Genomic DNA, 14,997 nt, shown 5'->3' with positions numbered 1-14,997 from the left:
CTTCCACCAATTCTATATAATTGTTTGATTCGTTGTTGAAAATATTGTCATTTCTAGCCTTCCAAATTAACCACAAGGTATTATGCCAAACCAATAAAAAAAACCATTCCGAACAAAAATAAACAAATTTGAAGGAATTAAAATATCAACCTGGAGCCATTTTAAAATCTCTCGCCACACACTTTGAGCCATGTCACAATGCAAAAGAAGATGAATAGTAGTTTCCACACAATTGGTACACCAAACACCGACAGAATATGTCGTATAATGTAGAACTCCCCTCCCCAAAATATTACTCTTAGTTTTTTGTCAAAAAAACAATATATTACTTTTAGTTGGATAGCGATTATGCAAAAGTTGCCAAGAGAAAGAAATCACCTTAGACAGTGTCGGACTATCTCATATATATTTAAACAATTTCTTCTCCATGCTAGGAAGCTCAACAAAGCCTCAATAATTCTTTCGCAAGTGACAAATAAGCTGATTTAACCGAAAACACACCTTGAGGATCCAACCGCCAATCCAAAAATCTCCCTCCCCTGTCAAATTGATAACTCGGAGCAGACCTTCCAATTGGAGTATTAAATCTTCCTCCCATTGAAAAAGCCTTCTCCGCCACACCAAGTTGAAACCATGCATTCCCTTCCCAAACACCTCACTAACTCTAGAATCCTTTTGCTTCTATAACAAAAACAATCGAGGGAATAACTCACAGAGAGAGAGAGAGAGAGAGAGGGAGAGAGAGGTTTTATCCTTTGAACTACACAATCCATAAGGGATTTGTTTGGATTATGTAATTTAGACGCATCATATATACTGACCAAACCTCTTGTTTATTTTTTCTGTTTCTCAAAACTTCTAAACCTCTTGTGGGGGTCTCTCTCTCTCTCTCTCTCTCTCGCGAATATGAAACAGTGTCTTCAGGTGTGTGTGTGTGTGTATGGCCGGCGGGTAGTTAATATGCATGATACTCTAAATCCTGGGAAAGGTTGAAAACTACTATTATCTTAAATATCAGCATGTAAAAAGAAAAAAAATTAAACACCCAACCATCCATGTGCCTCTCTATTATTCGGCCACTGCCTGGGATACCAACATAGAATACTCTGCATAACTAACACATGCGCTGTAAATGTAACAAAATAATATGATAACTTCACAGTTCAATGTAACAAGATCAACTGAAGTAGATGATCCTATAAACTAACATAAGTACATTCTCTCTTTAGCTAATGCTATTTTTAGTCTCCATCTGTCTGCCTAGACTTGGTTGGCTGATTCAAGTCAACTAATGATTTCAATGAGTGTGTTGCATTGATCACGCCGTTAAAGGGCATTTATGGTGTTCTATATAACATGCAGCAGACAGTTTTGTATTATGTTTGAAAACTGGGCTAAGCTTTACACATTTTACTGTTTTTCTTCACTCACTTCAACAAGCCTTCCGCGAACCCACTTTTTAGTTGCTATAGAGGATCTAGATAGTGTTTCATCTTCAAGGGACTGACTTCCCACCATAGTTGGAGAATGATCTGTTTCTGTTTCATCTTCGCTGATCTCATCTTGTTCTGTTTCACTTTGCTGATTTGATGGGCTATACTGGTTTATCTGGCCATTCAAACTGAACGGTAAGGAAGCATGTCCATTGGTTAGGTGAAGTTCTGGAACACCATTAACTGGACTCTCCAGGGAAAGTTCACCAAAATCTTCTGAGAACTTGTAGTCAGTTGATGATAATGTTGTATGTCCATTTACTTGTGCCATTTGTAAATGGTGTTGAACTTCAAATGCTGGTTCATTTTCCTTATTGACCTCGCTCAAACTAACTGAAGGGACACTACAGTCATCCATCTTTTGTGTATCAATGGATTCAAGTGATTGAATAGCTTCAGCTATAAGCTTTCTGGTTTCTGTTAGAGAAAACTGAGCAATTGGACTCTTCACTGCAGCAACCTCTAGTGCCTTGGCTGCTTTCTCAGCTTCAGCAATCAGTAGTCTGTGAATATAACATTATTTTATGAATATATTACAGTTGGAATCAAATGAAGCAAAACCTATATTTATGATTTAATCTCAAAAGCAAAACAGAAGTAACCAACGTTCGTTGCATCCAACATGATCATTGAAACAAAAGAGATTGTTAATATTTTCTTAGGATCTTATATGCTTCAAAAGAAGTTAATCAGAAATACAAAATTTCAATTCTTGGTATAAGTACAGAAATATCTAAAAGAAATCAATTAAAATAAGCATTAAAATGGGCCTACCTTGCTTGTTGAATGGCTTGAGTTTGTCTGGTATCCATGGAAGCCCTCAGTGCTCTGATGTTCTTTATCATCTCAAGCTTGGAATTCACCAAAGGATCCTTATATGCAGGGGATTTTCTTTGTCTCAACAGGATCGGCTTAAGAATTTTGGAGGCACCCTTAACAAGAATGCTAGTATCAGAATCTCTTTTTGTAAGGGGTTTCTTCTTCTTGGTGGGTCGTGCGCCGTAACTTGGCCTTGTTCTTGGTTTCTTTTCAGTAGAATGATGATACTTGGCTAATCCTGAGCAAACTTTTTCACGGTAATCCTGATTCAACATAAAAAAAAATGTTGGTCCTGGTAGCTTACAAAAATCTGTTATATGAGATTCACCTCAACAAAACATCAGTGTGTTTTAAATTTGCAAAAAAGTTTTCGACTTCAATTTCCTGTTCTCATTAGTTATTACAAGAATTTGTATATGAAGTAGTAAAACTTGAAAGCAGGAATAATAAGAAAACATTAATACTTATGATTTTGTTATTATTGGTGTGAGCAGAAAATAAAAATAGCAAACAATTTTGAAACCAAGTATGCCCTAGAGAAGCAAGAGAAAAAATTGATGATTCTATCAAACTATCAATAATTTCAAAACATGGATAAGAATCCAGTTACGTGAAACTACATGTGTTTCTTTGAAGTTAATCATGGGAGGGACAATGTTGAGTATCCAAAACATCAAATTAAGTAAGCAGGACATTAAAATTATTTGTAAAAAAGTGTTAACTTCTTTGAAGTCAATCACAAACAACTAATTGATGAGACTCAAATAGTGTGCTAACTTAGCAAAAGATCTAGCAAACACTCAAGACTTACTGGATCGGCCCATTTTGCAGCAATAGCTTCTGCAATTTTTCTTCTCTGTTCAAGGGACTTGGGTGCTCTTTTGCTTAAAGATGGCCTTGCCATTTGTTTCCTTTCTTCAAGGGTCACCAACCACTCCTGCTTAAGCTGTTCATCCAAGGTTTCATAGGAATTCCATTGCAGCTCTTCCTGACCAACAAGGCCTTGCCTAGATGCTTCTGCAATTAAATTCTGCCACTCAAAGAAGCAAGTCTCCTGCACCATCTTCATTCCACGCCTGTTTTCCCATAGCTTTCTCACTCTAGCACCAATCTTCAATTTTGTTTCCGTACTGTGCAATCAATAAAGGACATTCTATGGGGTAAAATGAATGATAATATAAAGAAGCAGCATTTAAAATTAACAACAGTGGAGATGGAAAGGTTTATAGTTACGTTTGTGCATGTCCAAGATTAGTCAACTTCATTTTGACCTGCATTGCCAAATTATATTAAGGAATTTATTAGGAAGGAAAAGAAAAGAATTGCAAAATTGATAGAAAGAATCAAAAGAAAAGAATTATTTTGTTGAATACTGACAGTAGAAGAGAAGTCTGTCTTCCGATTTCCAAGGGCTTTCCCTTGTACAAAAGCTTACCCCTTTCACACCACACCACAATCGATGCCTTCCTTTAAATTTTTATTTATTTTTTTGTTTATTTTAATTTTTAAGATAGCCCCTCTAACTATAATCTCTAAGTGACCCTCTAGTCTTGTTTCTTTGTATGGTAACATAAATCAATTAATAAAAGTATGCAAGTAAAACCTGAATAAGCCTATTAAGATTTAAGATAAGAATACAGTGAAGCAAATAGTGTGGTTTGATTTTAGAAATATATGGATATGAATGAATTAAAATGGAAATGGTGTTGATGAAGACAAAAATATGCTTACATGACATCACCTTAGGATTCTGCATTGCGAGGCGTGTTCTTTCCTTGATCTTCTGCAAAGTTTCTGGTGAAATATGAATGAAGAATAGAGGTAAGGGTTTGAAGTTTGAAGTTTGAATAATAATAATAAAAAAAAAGAAGAAGAAGAAGAAGAGATTACTGACCTGGAGTGTGCTTTCTTCCTTTGTTCCATGGGATGTTTCCTTTATTAGCTTTAGAAATCCTGGATCTTCTCAACTTCTCCCTCTCATCAAGTGGTTCTTCTTCAGATAAATCAAGCTGTGGATTTAGAGGAGCAGCAGCAACAGCCTTAATGAGGAATTGTCGTCGAACATTGAAGATGTTGTTGTTGTTGTTGTTCCAATTAATCTTATTAGTTGATGAGTAGTCTTTGACATGATGATGATGATGATGATGTTGATGATGATAATAATAATAATATGGTAATGGTAACGAGACCCTCAGTAAATGTGCATATGCTATCTCTGCTAATAATTAATATCAGCAAATTAATTAATTAATTAATTAATTAATTAATATGAAGCATATATAACATAGTACTACTAGTAGTATACTATTACTATTATTACTAAAAAGAAAGAGAGATAAAGCTGGTTGTTTTGTTATGAGGAGAATTAAACAAAACTGAATTGAGAAATTGAGAGAGAATTAAAGATATTTACCAATCAAAGGCATGGGGGCTGCTCATTCAGCGAGAGGAAATTAGAAAAACGAATCAGAGAGCATGCATGTTTCTTTGTGATGGGAAGGAAGGAAGGAGGCGAAACAACAACAGAAAGAAGAAGAAGATAACGTTTCTTTCTTTCTTTCTTTCTTTCTTTGTGAAATGAAAATGAAATGAATGGAATGCAATGCCCCTTATTCAGCCAGCCAGCCAGCCCATCACTCATTCAGCCCACGGGCCTCTAACCATCCTTCCCTTATTACCACCTCCTTTTTTACTAATACACTGCTCTACTAATTTTAGGTATAGAAACAATGATGGGGAGTCTACAAATAAAAATTTAATTAAATATTTTCTTGTTATTGTATAATAATAATAATAATAATAATAATAATGATGAATTGAATTAGTTTTTTTTATATTGATAAACTTAACTCATTTTATTCAATAAACAAACTTAACTCGTTTTTACATTGAATTAGTCTCGTTTTATCGTAAAGTTTGATAGAGATGTTTTGCAAGGATAAATAATATCTCCAATGACCGGAGAGTTGGATCTCCGATGATTACATCAACTACTAATTTACAATCTAGTTCTATGAAAACCTTAGAAATATATCCATGCTCCTTAACCATGAAATTGCTTGCTTCAACTTATTGGGGTAAAGGATATAGATGGTTGTAATTTCACATCGTCTCAAAACTTCTCATTACTCCTCTTCTAATTTCTAAATACTCCAAAGAGAAATAGAAATGGTTAATTTTATTGTTTTGATGACAAATATTTACTTTTTTTTACAATAAAATGTTTATTTATTAAATAAACTATTTACTTATTGCTAAACATGAATAGTGTCTTACCAAAAAAAAAACATGAATAGTGTAGCATCCCTGTATCAAAATGTTAATATTGTAATAATTGTAAAATAAGTAAGTTAGTGGAAGACATGTAACAAGCAATTTGTGAGCAACTTGTGTTTGAAAGTTGTAAATTTGTACACTAATAAAGGTCACATATTTGGACTTTGTGATTCTCAAAAAATAAAAGTAGGGGGATTATAATTAAATTTGGAAGTTGAATGATCTGAATTGGTGCGTTTTATGGTAAAGTGAGATGGGATGGGTCAGTCAAAGGGAGGAAGAAGAAGTTACATTCATTCATTCATTTATTCATTGTTGACTACTAAGAGGAGAGACATAGGCTGCGTTTGACTTTAGGGGGGAAAAAATAAAATACTACTAATTAAGAAAGGTCCAGGAAACATGAGAGAAGAAAGAGAAGGGAAACAATTTTGTTTCTTTCTTTCTTGCTTAATACTCAATTGGTTGATTGCCAAGTCAAAAGTCCATTGTGGAGGTTTGAACTTTGAACTCTCCTCTCCCCTGCTGGCTTCCTATCTCTCTTTTTAACCCCCTCCCCCCCTCCCCATTCATTCTCATAATTCATTCATTCAACTTCAAAACATACTACCTTTTCCTGCAAAGCAACCAACAAAACAAACAATGAGTGATACAAGTGATGATAATAATAATAATCTAGGTGATTCCCCAGCCGTTGATATAACCGGCAAGATCATGGTGGTCATCATAATAGTTCTCTTCATGGTTGTTGTTTCTTTTCTTTTCATTCATCTTTTTGCCAAGGGATTCTGGTGGAGCCAGAGGCGGCAGGGAGAAAACAATTCCCAATCCCGGCGGCGGGGGGGCCAAAGAAGGAGTGATGGTCTCGATGCTTCTGTACTAAAGTCCCTACCCGTATCGGTATTCAATTCCAAAGAAGAAGATGGTTTGGATTTGGAATGTTCGGTTTGCCTGTCGGAAGTAGTTGAAGGTGAAAAGTTGAGGGTTTTGCCTCAATGCAATCACAGGTTTCACATACACTGCATTGATATGTGGTTCCAATCACATTCAACTTGCCCTCTTTGCAGAACCACACTTGCAACTCCTCCTACTACTACTACCTTAGTAGTACAAGTAGAACAAGAACAAGAATCATCATCATCATCATCATCCGCTCCTGCTTTTCCAACAAATGTCTTGATTTGGGGAAACCACAACCAAGTAATCTCTTCTACTACTTTGGAACAGAACATTTCTTCTTCCTCTTCCAATATTCATAACAACAACACCACACATGATCATGTTGGAAATGGAATGTTAAGGATTGATATACCCAATGATTGTGACTGTGAGGCCACTGCTTCATCGTCATCGCCCTTGGGGACGGGAGGAGGGAGATTGAGGTCATTGAAGAGGCTTTTAAGCAGCAGAGCCTTAAGCAGCCTAAATCCATGGAGTCCCACTTCTTCTTCTTCTACTACTACACATGTCCAACAACAAACAAAACCAAAAGAAGCACCAGGACAGAGCTAGCAAGATAGATAGATAAATAGAGTGGAACACCAATTTCTAAATGCTTTTTATTCATTCATTCTTATTATTATTATTATTACTTTGTAAGTACATAATATACGGTATATATATATATATATACCCGCCCAAATTTGAGGCAGCAGCAATCAATCAAAGTTGTAGAAACAATTACTTCCCATAGTTAGAAAATTGAAATTCAATTTGAAATGTTTGAAGCAAACTATGTTCCTCTTATGACAATTGTCAAAAATACAAAATAAAATGATATTGTCTGCGACTACCACCTTCTTGGCCAAGCGAAAGCTCTCTGAAACGGTCACTCAAATGATTTAATGAGAAACATAATAGTAAAAAATATAGGAAGGGAAGGAGAAGGACATTCTTGTTTTGTTCTTTCTTTCCTTTTGGTATCATATAAATAAATAAGGAAAAAGCAGAGAACTTTGCTTTCAAGTGAATTCATCTCCAATAAAATTAGAGCTTATAGGTAAGCATCACGTGGCTGGTCACATGACCTCACTGAAGTTTCAGTCTCCATTTTCATTAATCCAAAGACAAGAAGAGATGCAGCAGTCAAAAGTTGAGCACATGATCCCACATTAATCCAATGGGATCAGATCCTAGCATTTTGGTTTCGACACTACTGATAATATTCTAAAGAAGAGTGGATGCCTAGATAATAGTAATACAATTTGAGTGACTGTTCATCAATCATCATCACAACTCCGTATCTTTCACAATACACCGGGCATCACAGGAGTAAGAAGCAAAGATCTTCCATCCACTGTTTACATTTTATTACAGTATACAATGAAAAGTTGATCCACGACATTGGCTACTCTTGCTCTTATATTCTCTCTAGTGTCAATGTTTTTATCCACTAGGGGCATACAAGTGCACTCTTTGCCAACAAGCAAAACATCATCCCCTCTCGAGGTTTTGCCTGCAAATGGAAAGAATTTTTCTAAGCAGGTAGGTTCAAGTTTCAGAATGATACCCCCAACCAAATCAAACCGCTCACAAAACAAGTAGTAACTGTTTTTCTATCAACAGTTACGAGCAATTCCATGATGTGCTGTGATGTGTCGCAGGTTCAATCCTGCCTCCAAGATACAGCTGAAAAGAAAACGGCAATATCCAAACTTTCTATTCTTATTTCGTTTTTATTTCATCATCCAAACAATCGGGACTACTGTCATTGTACGCTGATATTTCAAAATTCAAGTGCCAATGACTGCACTGCAATTAACATTGTATTTTTACAGTTTTGCTAACCGAGCTTGTGTTCAGTTGTTATATACTTGTCAAATCTGTAATACTTGTATTCTAGAATCTGAAAAAGTTAAAATGATCTCCAAATTTGCAGTAAAGTGAATACATGGGAGGGGAATTCATTGGAGGAAAATTTTCTATATTTTGCAGTAACTAACTGCTCACTACAGATGGTAAATGATACAATATTACTAGCAAAGAGGAAATAAAATAACTGTGATTAATGCCATCATTTTTCTTAAAATTCAATAAACAAAACTGTCTTGCACTCTACTCGTCTGATGTCTTTAATTTCTTTCCAGAAGCCTCAGATATATCACGATTTCTTTGACGTTTCTTTGCATTTTTCCTGGCTACCTCAGCAGCAGCAGCAATATCATGTCCACTTTCAACCTTTTCCTTCTTAGACCTTTTCTTTTTCCTACTAGAGTCATCTTCATTTACACCAATCTCAGCATTTTTCTTGTTTTTCTGCTTTGCTTTTTTTGGGTTTCTGTTAAAGCCATCCATGCTCAGAAATGATGAAGAACCAAGGGATTGGTCAATTTCTTTTCTCATTTCCTTCACATTATTTGGATTAGATTTATTATTTGAAGTGTCAGCAAGAAACCCATCATTTTTCATTGACCTTGTATCGTTGGAGCCAAAAGTAGCATAAAATTCTTTATAAGTAGATTCTTTGGATGCTTGCTTTGACCTCCAATGATCAGGACTTGCAGCATATCTGTTGCAATAAATTAAAGCCATAAGTATTACTACAACGGTCCTACATATGTCAGACTCTAATTCATAAGCTTTAAGGTATGAACAGAAAAAGCATCAGCCCTGTTACATGCTCTTGCTTCTATTTATATTCAACGAAAAGTAATAGAGATGGAAATTCCACAATACAGCAAATAGCCAACAGCGTACCCATCGATGTCTAATTTCCTCAATAGGTAAGAGCCCTGCTTTGTCTTGGACAGCTCACTTTGCACAGCCAGTAGTTCAGACACTATAGTCTCTCTTAGCGATAGATTACAAGCGGTGAAGCACTTTTCAATGGTAAAAGCACCTGATGAGTGTAGTGCAACCTCTCCAAAATGCCTCTGTAGTCTACAAAACAGGTAACGAAAGACAAAGGGAAAAAATAGATATTCTCAATACTCTTGAAATCAATTACATGGCAACAAATTTCTTGATATTTTCACCTTGCTGAAGTTTAGAAAAAGTTAGCTAAAAACGATGAAAAATAAATAAATACACCTCCAAAACTTAGGTTTTCGAATTTGGTGTCCACAGTTAAAATGTTTGGAACTCAACACCCTCTAAATTTTGGAAACAATTTCAATAGCTAACCATTTAGAGCTAGTCAAAAGTAATAATATCCAAAGAATTCTAAATCACAAAGGTTAACCTGTAGCTTCAAATAAAATGTATTAGATTTCAACCAAATAATTGTTCCCGTCTAATGTTTATGTATCTGTGATACTAAACTTAAATATGAATCCTATAAAGTAATAAAAGAATTTCACAGAATATAAATACAAGAAATAGAGTTGAAAGACATAGTCATACTTTGTAACCAATCTGCGCTTATGTTTCCCAGGAGCACCTGAACACAGAAAAGCCTCAATAACATGTGATCCTCTAGCATCTCTCACCGTTTGAAGAACATGAGTTGTGTCCATGGATGTTATACTGGTTACATAAGGTTTTATGTGTTCCTGTAAAAATAAAATGAAAGACAATGTAATACAGCACAGGAATTTTGTAATACATAAATTAAATCAAATGACAAATAGGAAACCTGGTAATGTTGTAGGCATTGTAAATAGCATACAAAGATAGATTTAAAAGCACTATTTGTTTGAGTAATATAACCAGGATTGGCAATATATGGCATAGTGTTTACATTGACTCCCACAATAAGCAAAGCCTGTCATCTAGGTATATCCCACAAGTTACCCCAAAAAAAAATCCCAGATATGTGCCATAGGAATAAATTTAAACAAGGTTGTCAAAACTCAAGAGTCCACGTAAAGAAATCTCAATAAACGTGTGAAGTTAATGTTAGATGCATGTTTGGAATAGACTGCTAAAACCGTGAAGTTAATGTTTTGTACCCTATGCAGTTTTAGATAAATGATTTTGTAAGCGAGTAAACTCAAGAGTTTGACAACCACAAGGTTAACTTCAAAGCTACAATCTAACCTATAAAAGAACGCACCAAGTGAAGCAAAGACAAATGATTCGAACAAAATTGAAAATGCGAACATCCTTCTCCTATATTTAGTTACCCTGGACCATATTCAATGTAAATACATAGTTATTTTCCCACAGCTCGGTCGGCAGGACTTATTAATCCAAATTTCTAGGTTGTAATTAGGGATGGAAGTCTAATGCCTAGTCTTAGAAATGCTGCAAGACCAGCTTGGCTTGCTTCTTCTTTGAAGCATCCCATACAGGGCCTCATGGAAGATCTCTAGGAAAAGGCTTAACCAATGTTAAGAGTCTCACATCGGTTGAGAGATGGCCTGACGATATGTTTATAAGTGAAGACAATCCTCACCTTCCAAGCCGGTTTTGTAGGGTTGAGTTAGGCCCAACTCCCAATTCTAATAACCAACCATTGAAAACATATTCTACATAAGCATGCCCTCGCCCCAAGAAAAACTAGTTCTAATAACATTTCCAAGTTGGGAATCCGATGGTTCTTGTGCTACAACTTCCGACCCGAAACTAGTTCTAATAACATTTCCAAGTTGAGATGATTCACATGTGGGCATACCAACCTCCGACCCGTGTTCAATAAAAACTAGAAAGAAATATCCAAGTTCAAGAAATTTGCTTACACTATTAAACCGAAATATTGTCTGCAAGATCAGAGAACCCATGACATTCATTTTAGCACCACTTTGCCAGATCCAATTGGATTTATCTTCAAAGGTGAAATAGCTATCAAGAAATAGTAGTCGGGGAACAATCCATTTAGAAGACTCGTCTGCTAAACTCACTGTTTTAGCAAGGACTTGACAACACTGCCACAAAGGAACAAAAAGGCAATTAAACTTTTCATAAAGATGTGGAACAAAATTAAGAAAGTAAAATAACTTCAGTACGTAGTAAAAGTAATACCAATTAGATAGGAATCCACTAATCATAGATACAGTAACTAAATTGCAAACCTTGTGTTCGTTAACATGAAGCCTTTCACATGCAGCAATAAGTGAAGCAACCACTCCTGACCTTCCCATTTGGAAAAGACTCTCCATATTTGGCCCAAGTTCATCCCAGATCAGCTCCATCTACCAACACATTGAAAAGGTTAAAATAGAAATGGGGATAACATTTTGCGAAGAGAAGTCATAATGCAAACAGATGTCCTTTAAAGAATATGTCATAGAAAAATGCAATACATGCACACATAATCCAACCGATCCTACACTAGACGAAAGTAATCGGTGGCCAGCATTAAATATTAAAGATCACAAGTAAAGCAATTGCTAACATCTTCAGACAAAAAAGAAACTAGGTGTAATACCAGATCTTGATCGCTTGCATGGGAAATCAATGCTTGAACAACAAAGTTCCCATGTTGATGAGATGATAACTCAAACAAGGAATTCCTGAATACTTTTGTGAACAATTCATTGAACAAGGCCAAGGGAGAGACTTCCAAAACAACCTGTAAAACATTTAGAAAAATTGATTACCTCAAAATCTATTTAGAAATAGAATTTCATTGATGCCACCATAGAGAAACACAGGTATATAATGACCCGTGAAAATATGCATCACATAAAGATTTTATGGAAGTATCACAGTACAATTTGCAAGCATGATATATCTAATAGTCAGACCCATTGTCGACCAAGAAACATTGTTTTGGGACTAACAAGTATCAACAATTATACATAATTTGACATAGTTACTTGTAATACCAAACTTTCTTTTAGATTAGATTTGTGGAAGGGTTAGTTTGAAGATATATAATAGTAGTTAGCTTATACATTGAAAAACTATAGGAAAAGTACACGCAATAGACAGTTAGAAATGAACATGAGATCGGATTAGTCGGTCCTTGGGCTGGATACCGAGTTTTCAAAAAACAAGAAAGAAATGAGCATGACATTATTTTTTTTGAAATAAAAAACTCTAAAATTAAGAATAAGTCAATTATACATAGATTCTATTAAACTTGTCTTTGTATAGACAGCAAGCTCTTGTACTCCCTCCTATAGGTTGCTCACCTCCATTAGACGGCTAAAGCCAGGTTCTTTTAACAAATTCTTGAGATCCGGCACTACTGTACCCTCTATAAAATTCCCCTTTGCATTGTTCTTATTCTTGCAGCCAAGAAGGATAGGAATGACATCTAACAACATTTCATCATTGCCTGCCAGTACCCGTAGAGTTGTCTGCGATTAATTGAAGAAAATCTTGTGAAATTGAAAGGAATTAAAGAGAAAAACTAAGAGTAAAAAGTTAAGTACAATATGTAACCACGGAAAATGTATTAACCCAACCAAGAGGTTAAGAAAGATAAATATCCAAAGCAATCAGATCCAACGCCGCACATGCTCCACAATTATCTGATGGTATATAAGTATCGATAAATGAAGAAAAGTTGAGCATATATAAATATAAAGAAAACATACCTGAAAAACCAAACTGCTAAATTGGTCAAGTTGTAGGAACTTGATGTATTTTGTAGCATGGTTGAAGATGTCTGACACAAGTAAATTCAATAAATTTGGGAAGCCATGCTGAAAATCATCTTTGTTCGAAGAGAAGTGTTTGAAATTCAAGCGTTCAGCTAGTGCCGTAGTGCATTTGGACAAATAGAATCCAGACTTATCTAAGGGTACTCCTTTACAAAGGCAAATAAGAGTCCGAAGCACATGGGAGCCATAGCAGTTACACATGACGTCAACAGAATTGGCCGCAATGACCTTACATATGACTGTTAAAGCCTCCTCGACGAGAGGGCGAACGTCGTCGTGTTGAAGATGATAGGCGAGAGAGTTGATGGCTGTCTGGGCAACATGAGAACCGGATCTATCCATGGCGATGAAGGGGAATTGTTTGGCACTGCTTTGAAGGAAAGAGCAGAGGTTGTCAACATCACAACCTTGGAGGATGGTTTCTAAAGTGTGACTGAGAATATAATCAGTTGCAATTTCAAATTCTTTTCCCTTTGTTTCTTCTAGGGCATTGGCACATATCAGTGATCGTTCCTCCAATTCAACACTGTCGCTTTCAAAAAGATTAGCGATTTCAGACAAGTATTTAGTTGTTTCAGGGTCAACCTGTTTCCTAATACGCGATTGTTGTTGATGTGGTGCAGAGCTGAAGGTGTTCCTATGGTGCGTATGTGTGTCGTCGAATGCGGCGGCATCATCACCAGTACTACCCTTCTTAGGTTTCTTACTCTTGGTGGCGGCGGCGCTGCCTCGACCCGTTGAGCAGCTTCTTGATGGTAATGCTTTTGAACCCACCGAGACCATCTCTGTCTGTCAAATCTCTTTGCACAAATTTGAAAAGCAAATGGCCCTAAACTATCAAAAAAACAAATCAAAGTAACTCAACAATGAAAAAAAAAAAAACACAAACCCGAAGTAACTCAACAATGAAAAATATGAAACCCTAAACAAAACATGAAACATAAGAGGGATTCGTGTAACAAGAAATTGGAAATAAACCTGGTTTTTAGCGGCGAGACAGGTCAGCTGAAAACAAAACGACCGTTGCCGAAGAGCAGAACAGTTGGCGGCTGTCAAAGAATATATGGAAGGAGAGGATAAAATATATTTTAGGGTTTTAGAAAATGGGTCGTTTAACAAAAGAATAACAGAAAGAGGAGATAGATATGAGTATAGTTCATGGACTAAATTGATAAGATGGTAATAGTTTTTTACTAAATTGACTGTTTACTCAAAAATGTGAGCAGAGACCTCAGACCTGAAACAGAAACCGTGTGCAGACAAATGGAGGAAGACGCGAGACGCGACCGATGCAGGAGGAAGGAAGAAAGAGGGTGAAAGGTTTTTTCCAAACCCTATAATTTTGATCACGTGCCAATTTTATTTTTTATACTCTAATAAAAAATAAAATATGCAACATTATTTTCCGATCATAATTATTTTTTTCAATAATTGAATTGGTTTCTTCCCAAGAATTTATTTTAGATTTATTTACTACTTTTTTTAAATAAAAAAACTTTCATTGTTTTTAAATTAAAGCACATTCATTTCTTTTTTAAATTAAAAAATGATTAAAATGACTTGAAAATTGGGAAAAAAAAAATTAAAAAATAATAGTTTATTCAAATTAAAGAAAATATATATTGAGTTATCGTTTTTATCTTCGTTTTCAATTAAAATTAAAATAAATATATGTACAAGAATTTTTTGTCATTTATTATGCGAAGTTTTCATCTTTTTCTTTCATATGTTTGGATCTTCTAATCAAAATAAAACTTATTCAGTTTTTATTATACTTGTATTCTTGATTTGAGTAAATAGCGGAATAGGAAAGTGTGCCACTAGCCTACCAAATATTGTTGTAGAAATTTTCATAATCATGTATCTTGCATGTGTCCTTGTATGAGCAACATGAAGCTCATAATTCATGGGTGTATTGA

General features: G+C 35.4%; 3 protein-coding genes across 10 annotated transcripts; 1 reads left to right on the top strand and 2 right to left on the bottom strand.

Moving 5' to 3' along the window:
* Nucleotides 1–1,037: 1,037 nt before the first annotated feature.
* Nucleotides 1,038–4,900, bottom strand: LOC123889513. 2 transcript variants are annotated; one of them, XM_045938872.1, is made up of 7 exons: nt 4,726–4,900; nt 4,207–4,530; nt 4,054–4,106; nt 3,546–3,583; nt 3,124–3,442; nt 2,268–2,575; nt 1,038–1,996 (listed from the first exon to the last, which is right to left on the bottom strand). In XM_045938872.1, the coding sequence occupies exons 1-7, from the start codon at nt 4,736–4,738 to the stop codon at nt 1,411–1,413; spliced, it is 1,641 nt and encodes a 546-aa protein (XP_045794828.1). In that variant the 5' UTR covers nt 4,739–4,900; the 3' UTR covers nt 1,038–1,410. The 2 variants fall into 2 exon arrangements, with proteins under 2 accessions (XP_045794828.1, XP_045794829.1); XM_045938873.1 differs by having other exon boundaries at nt 4,207–4,527.
* Nucleotides 4,901–6,083: 1,183 nt separating this feature from the next.
* On the top strand, nt 6,084–7,380 carry LOC123889511 (RING-H2 finger protein ATL3-like). Its single transcript, XM_045938868.1, has one exon. It carries the CDS (start codon nt 6,231–6,233, stop codon nt 7,098–7,100), a length of 870 nt encoding a protein of 289 aa, XP_045794824.1. The 5' UTR covers nt 6,084–6,230; the 3' UTR covers nt 7,101–7,380.
* A 1,079-nt stretch (nt 7,381–8,459) lies between these two features.
* On the bottom strand, nt 8,460–14,434 carry LOC123889509 (pumilio homolog 23). 7 transcript variants are annotated; one of them, XM_045938864.1, is made up of 10 exons: nt 14,316–14,428; nt 14,057–14,127; nt 13,013–13,907; nt 12,605–12,772; nt 11,896–12,039; nt 11,540–11,659; nt 11,207–11,392; nt 9,930–10,078; nt 9,285–9,467; nt 8,460–9,096 (listed from the first exon to the last, which is right to left on the bottom strand). In XM_045938864.1, exons 3-10 carry the CDS (start codon nt 13,859–13,861, stop codon nt 8,643–8,645), a joined length of 2,253 nt encoding a protein of 750 aa, XP_045794820.1. In that variant the 5' UTR covers nt 13,862–13,907; nt 14,057–14,127; nt 14,316–14,428; the 3' UTR covers nt 8,460–8,642. The 7 variants fall into 7 exon arrangements, with proteins under 7 accessions (XP_045794820.1, XP_045794821.1, XP_045794822.1 ...); XM_045938865.1 differs by having other exon boundaries at nt 13,013–13,912; nt 14,316–14,425; XM_045938866.1 differs by having other exon boundaries at nt 13,013–13,878; nt 14,316–14,421.
* Nucleotides 14,435–14,997: the final 563 nt, after the last annotated feature.

Source organism: Trifolium pratense, linkage group LG6 (genome assembly GCF_020283565.1).
Source record: "Trifolium pratense cultivar HEN17-A07 linkage group LG6, ARS_RC_1.1, whole genome shotgun sequence".
Classification (NCBI taxonomy): domain Eukaryota; kingdom Viridiplantae; phylum Streptophyta; class Magnoliopsida; order Fabales; family Fabaceae; genus Trifolium; species Trifolium pratense.
The sequence above is the reverse complement of the archived record's forward strand: the minus strand, read 5'-3'. Positions and strand labels throughout refer to the sequence as shown.

Excerpts from the sequence above, each read along its gene's own strand:
- LOC123889513 (XM_045938872.1), bottom strand. Across the intron at positions 3,584-4,053 it reads TCGCAATGCAGAATCCTAAG|GTCAAAATGAAGTTGACTAA; the intron begins GTGATGTCATGT and ends TTGGCAATGCAG. Across the intron at positions 3,443-3,545 it reads AATCTTGGACATGCACAAAC|TACGGAAACAAAATTGAAGA; the intron begins GTAACTATAAAC and ends TTGATTGCACAG.
- LOC123889511 (XM_045938868.1), top strand. The coding sequence starts at position 6,231 with ATGAGTGATACAAGTGATGATAATAATAATAATCTAGGTGATTCCCCA.
- LOC123889509 (XM_045938861.1), bottom strand. The coding sequence starts at position 13,861 with ATGGTCTCGGTGGGTTCAAAAGCATTACCATCAAGAAGCTGCTCAACG. Across the intron at positions 12,773-13,012 it reads TTAGCAGTTTGGTTTTTCAG|ACAACTCTACGGGTACTGGC; the intron begins GTATGTTTTCTT and ends AATTAATCGCAG. Across the intron at positions 9,097-9,284 it reads AGGAAATTAGACATCGATGG|ATATGCTGCAAGTCCTGATC; the intron begins GTACGCTGTTGG and ends TTATTGCAACAG.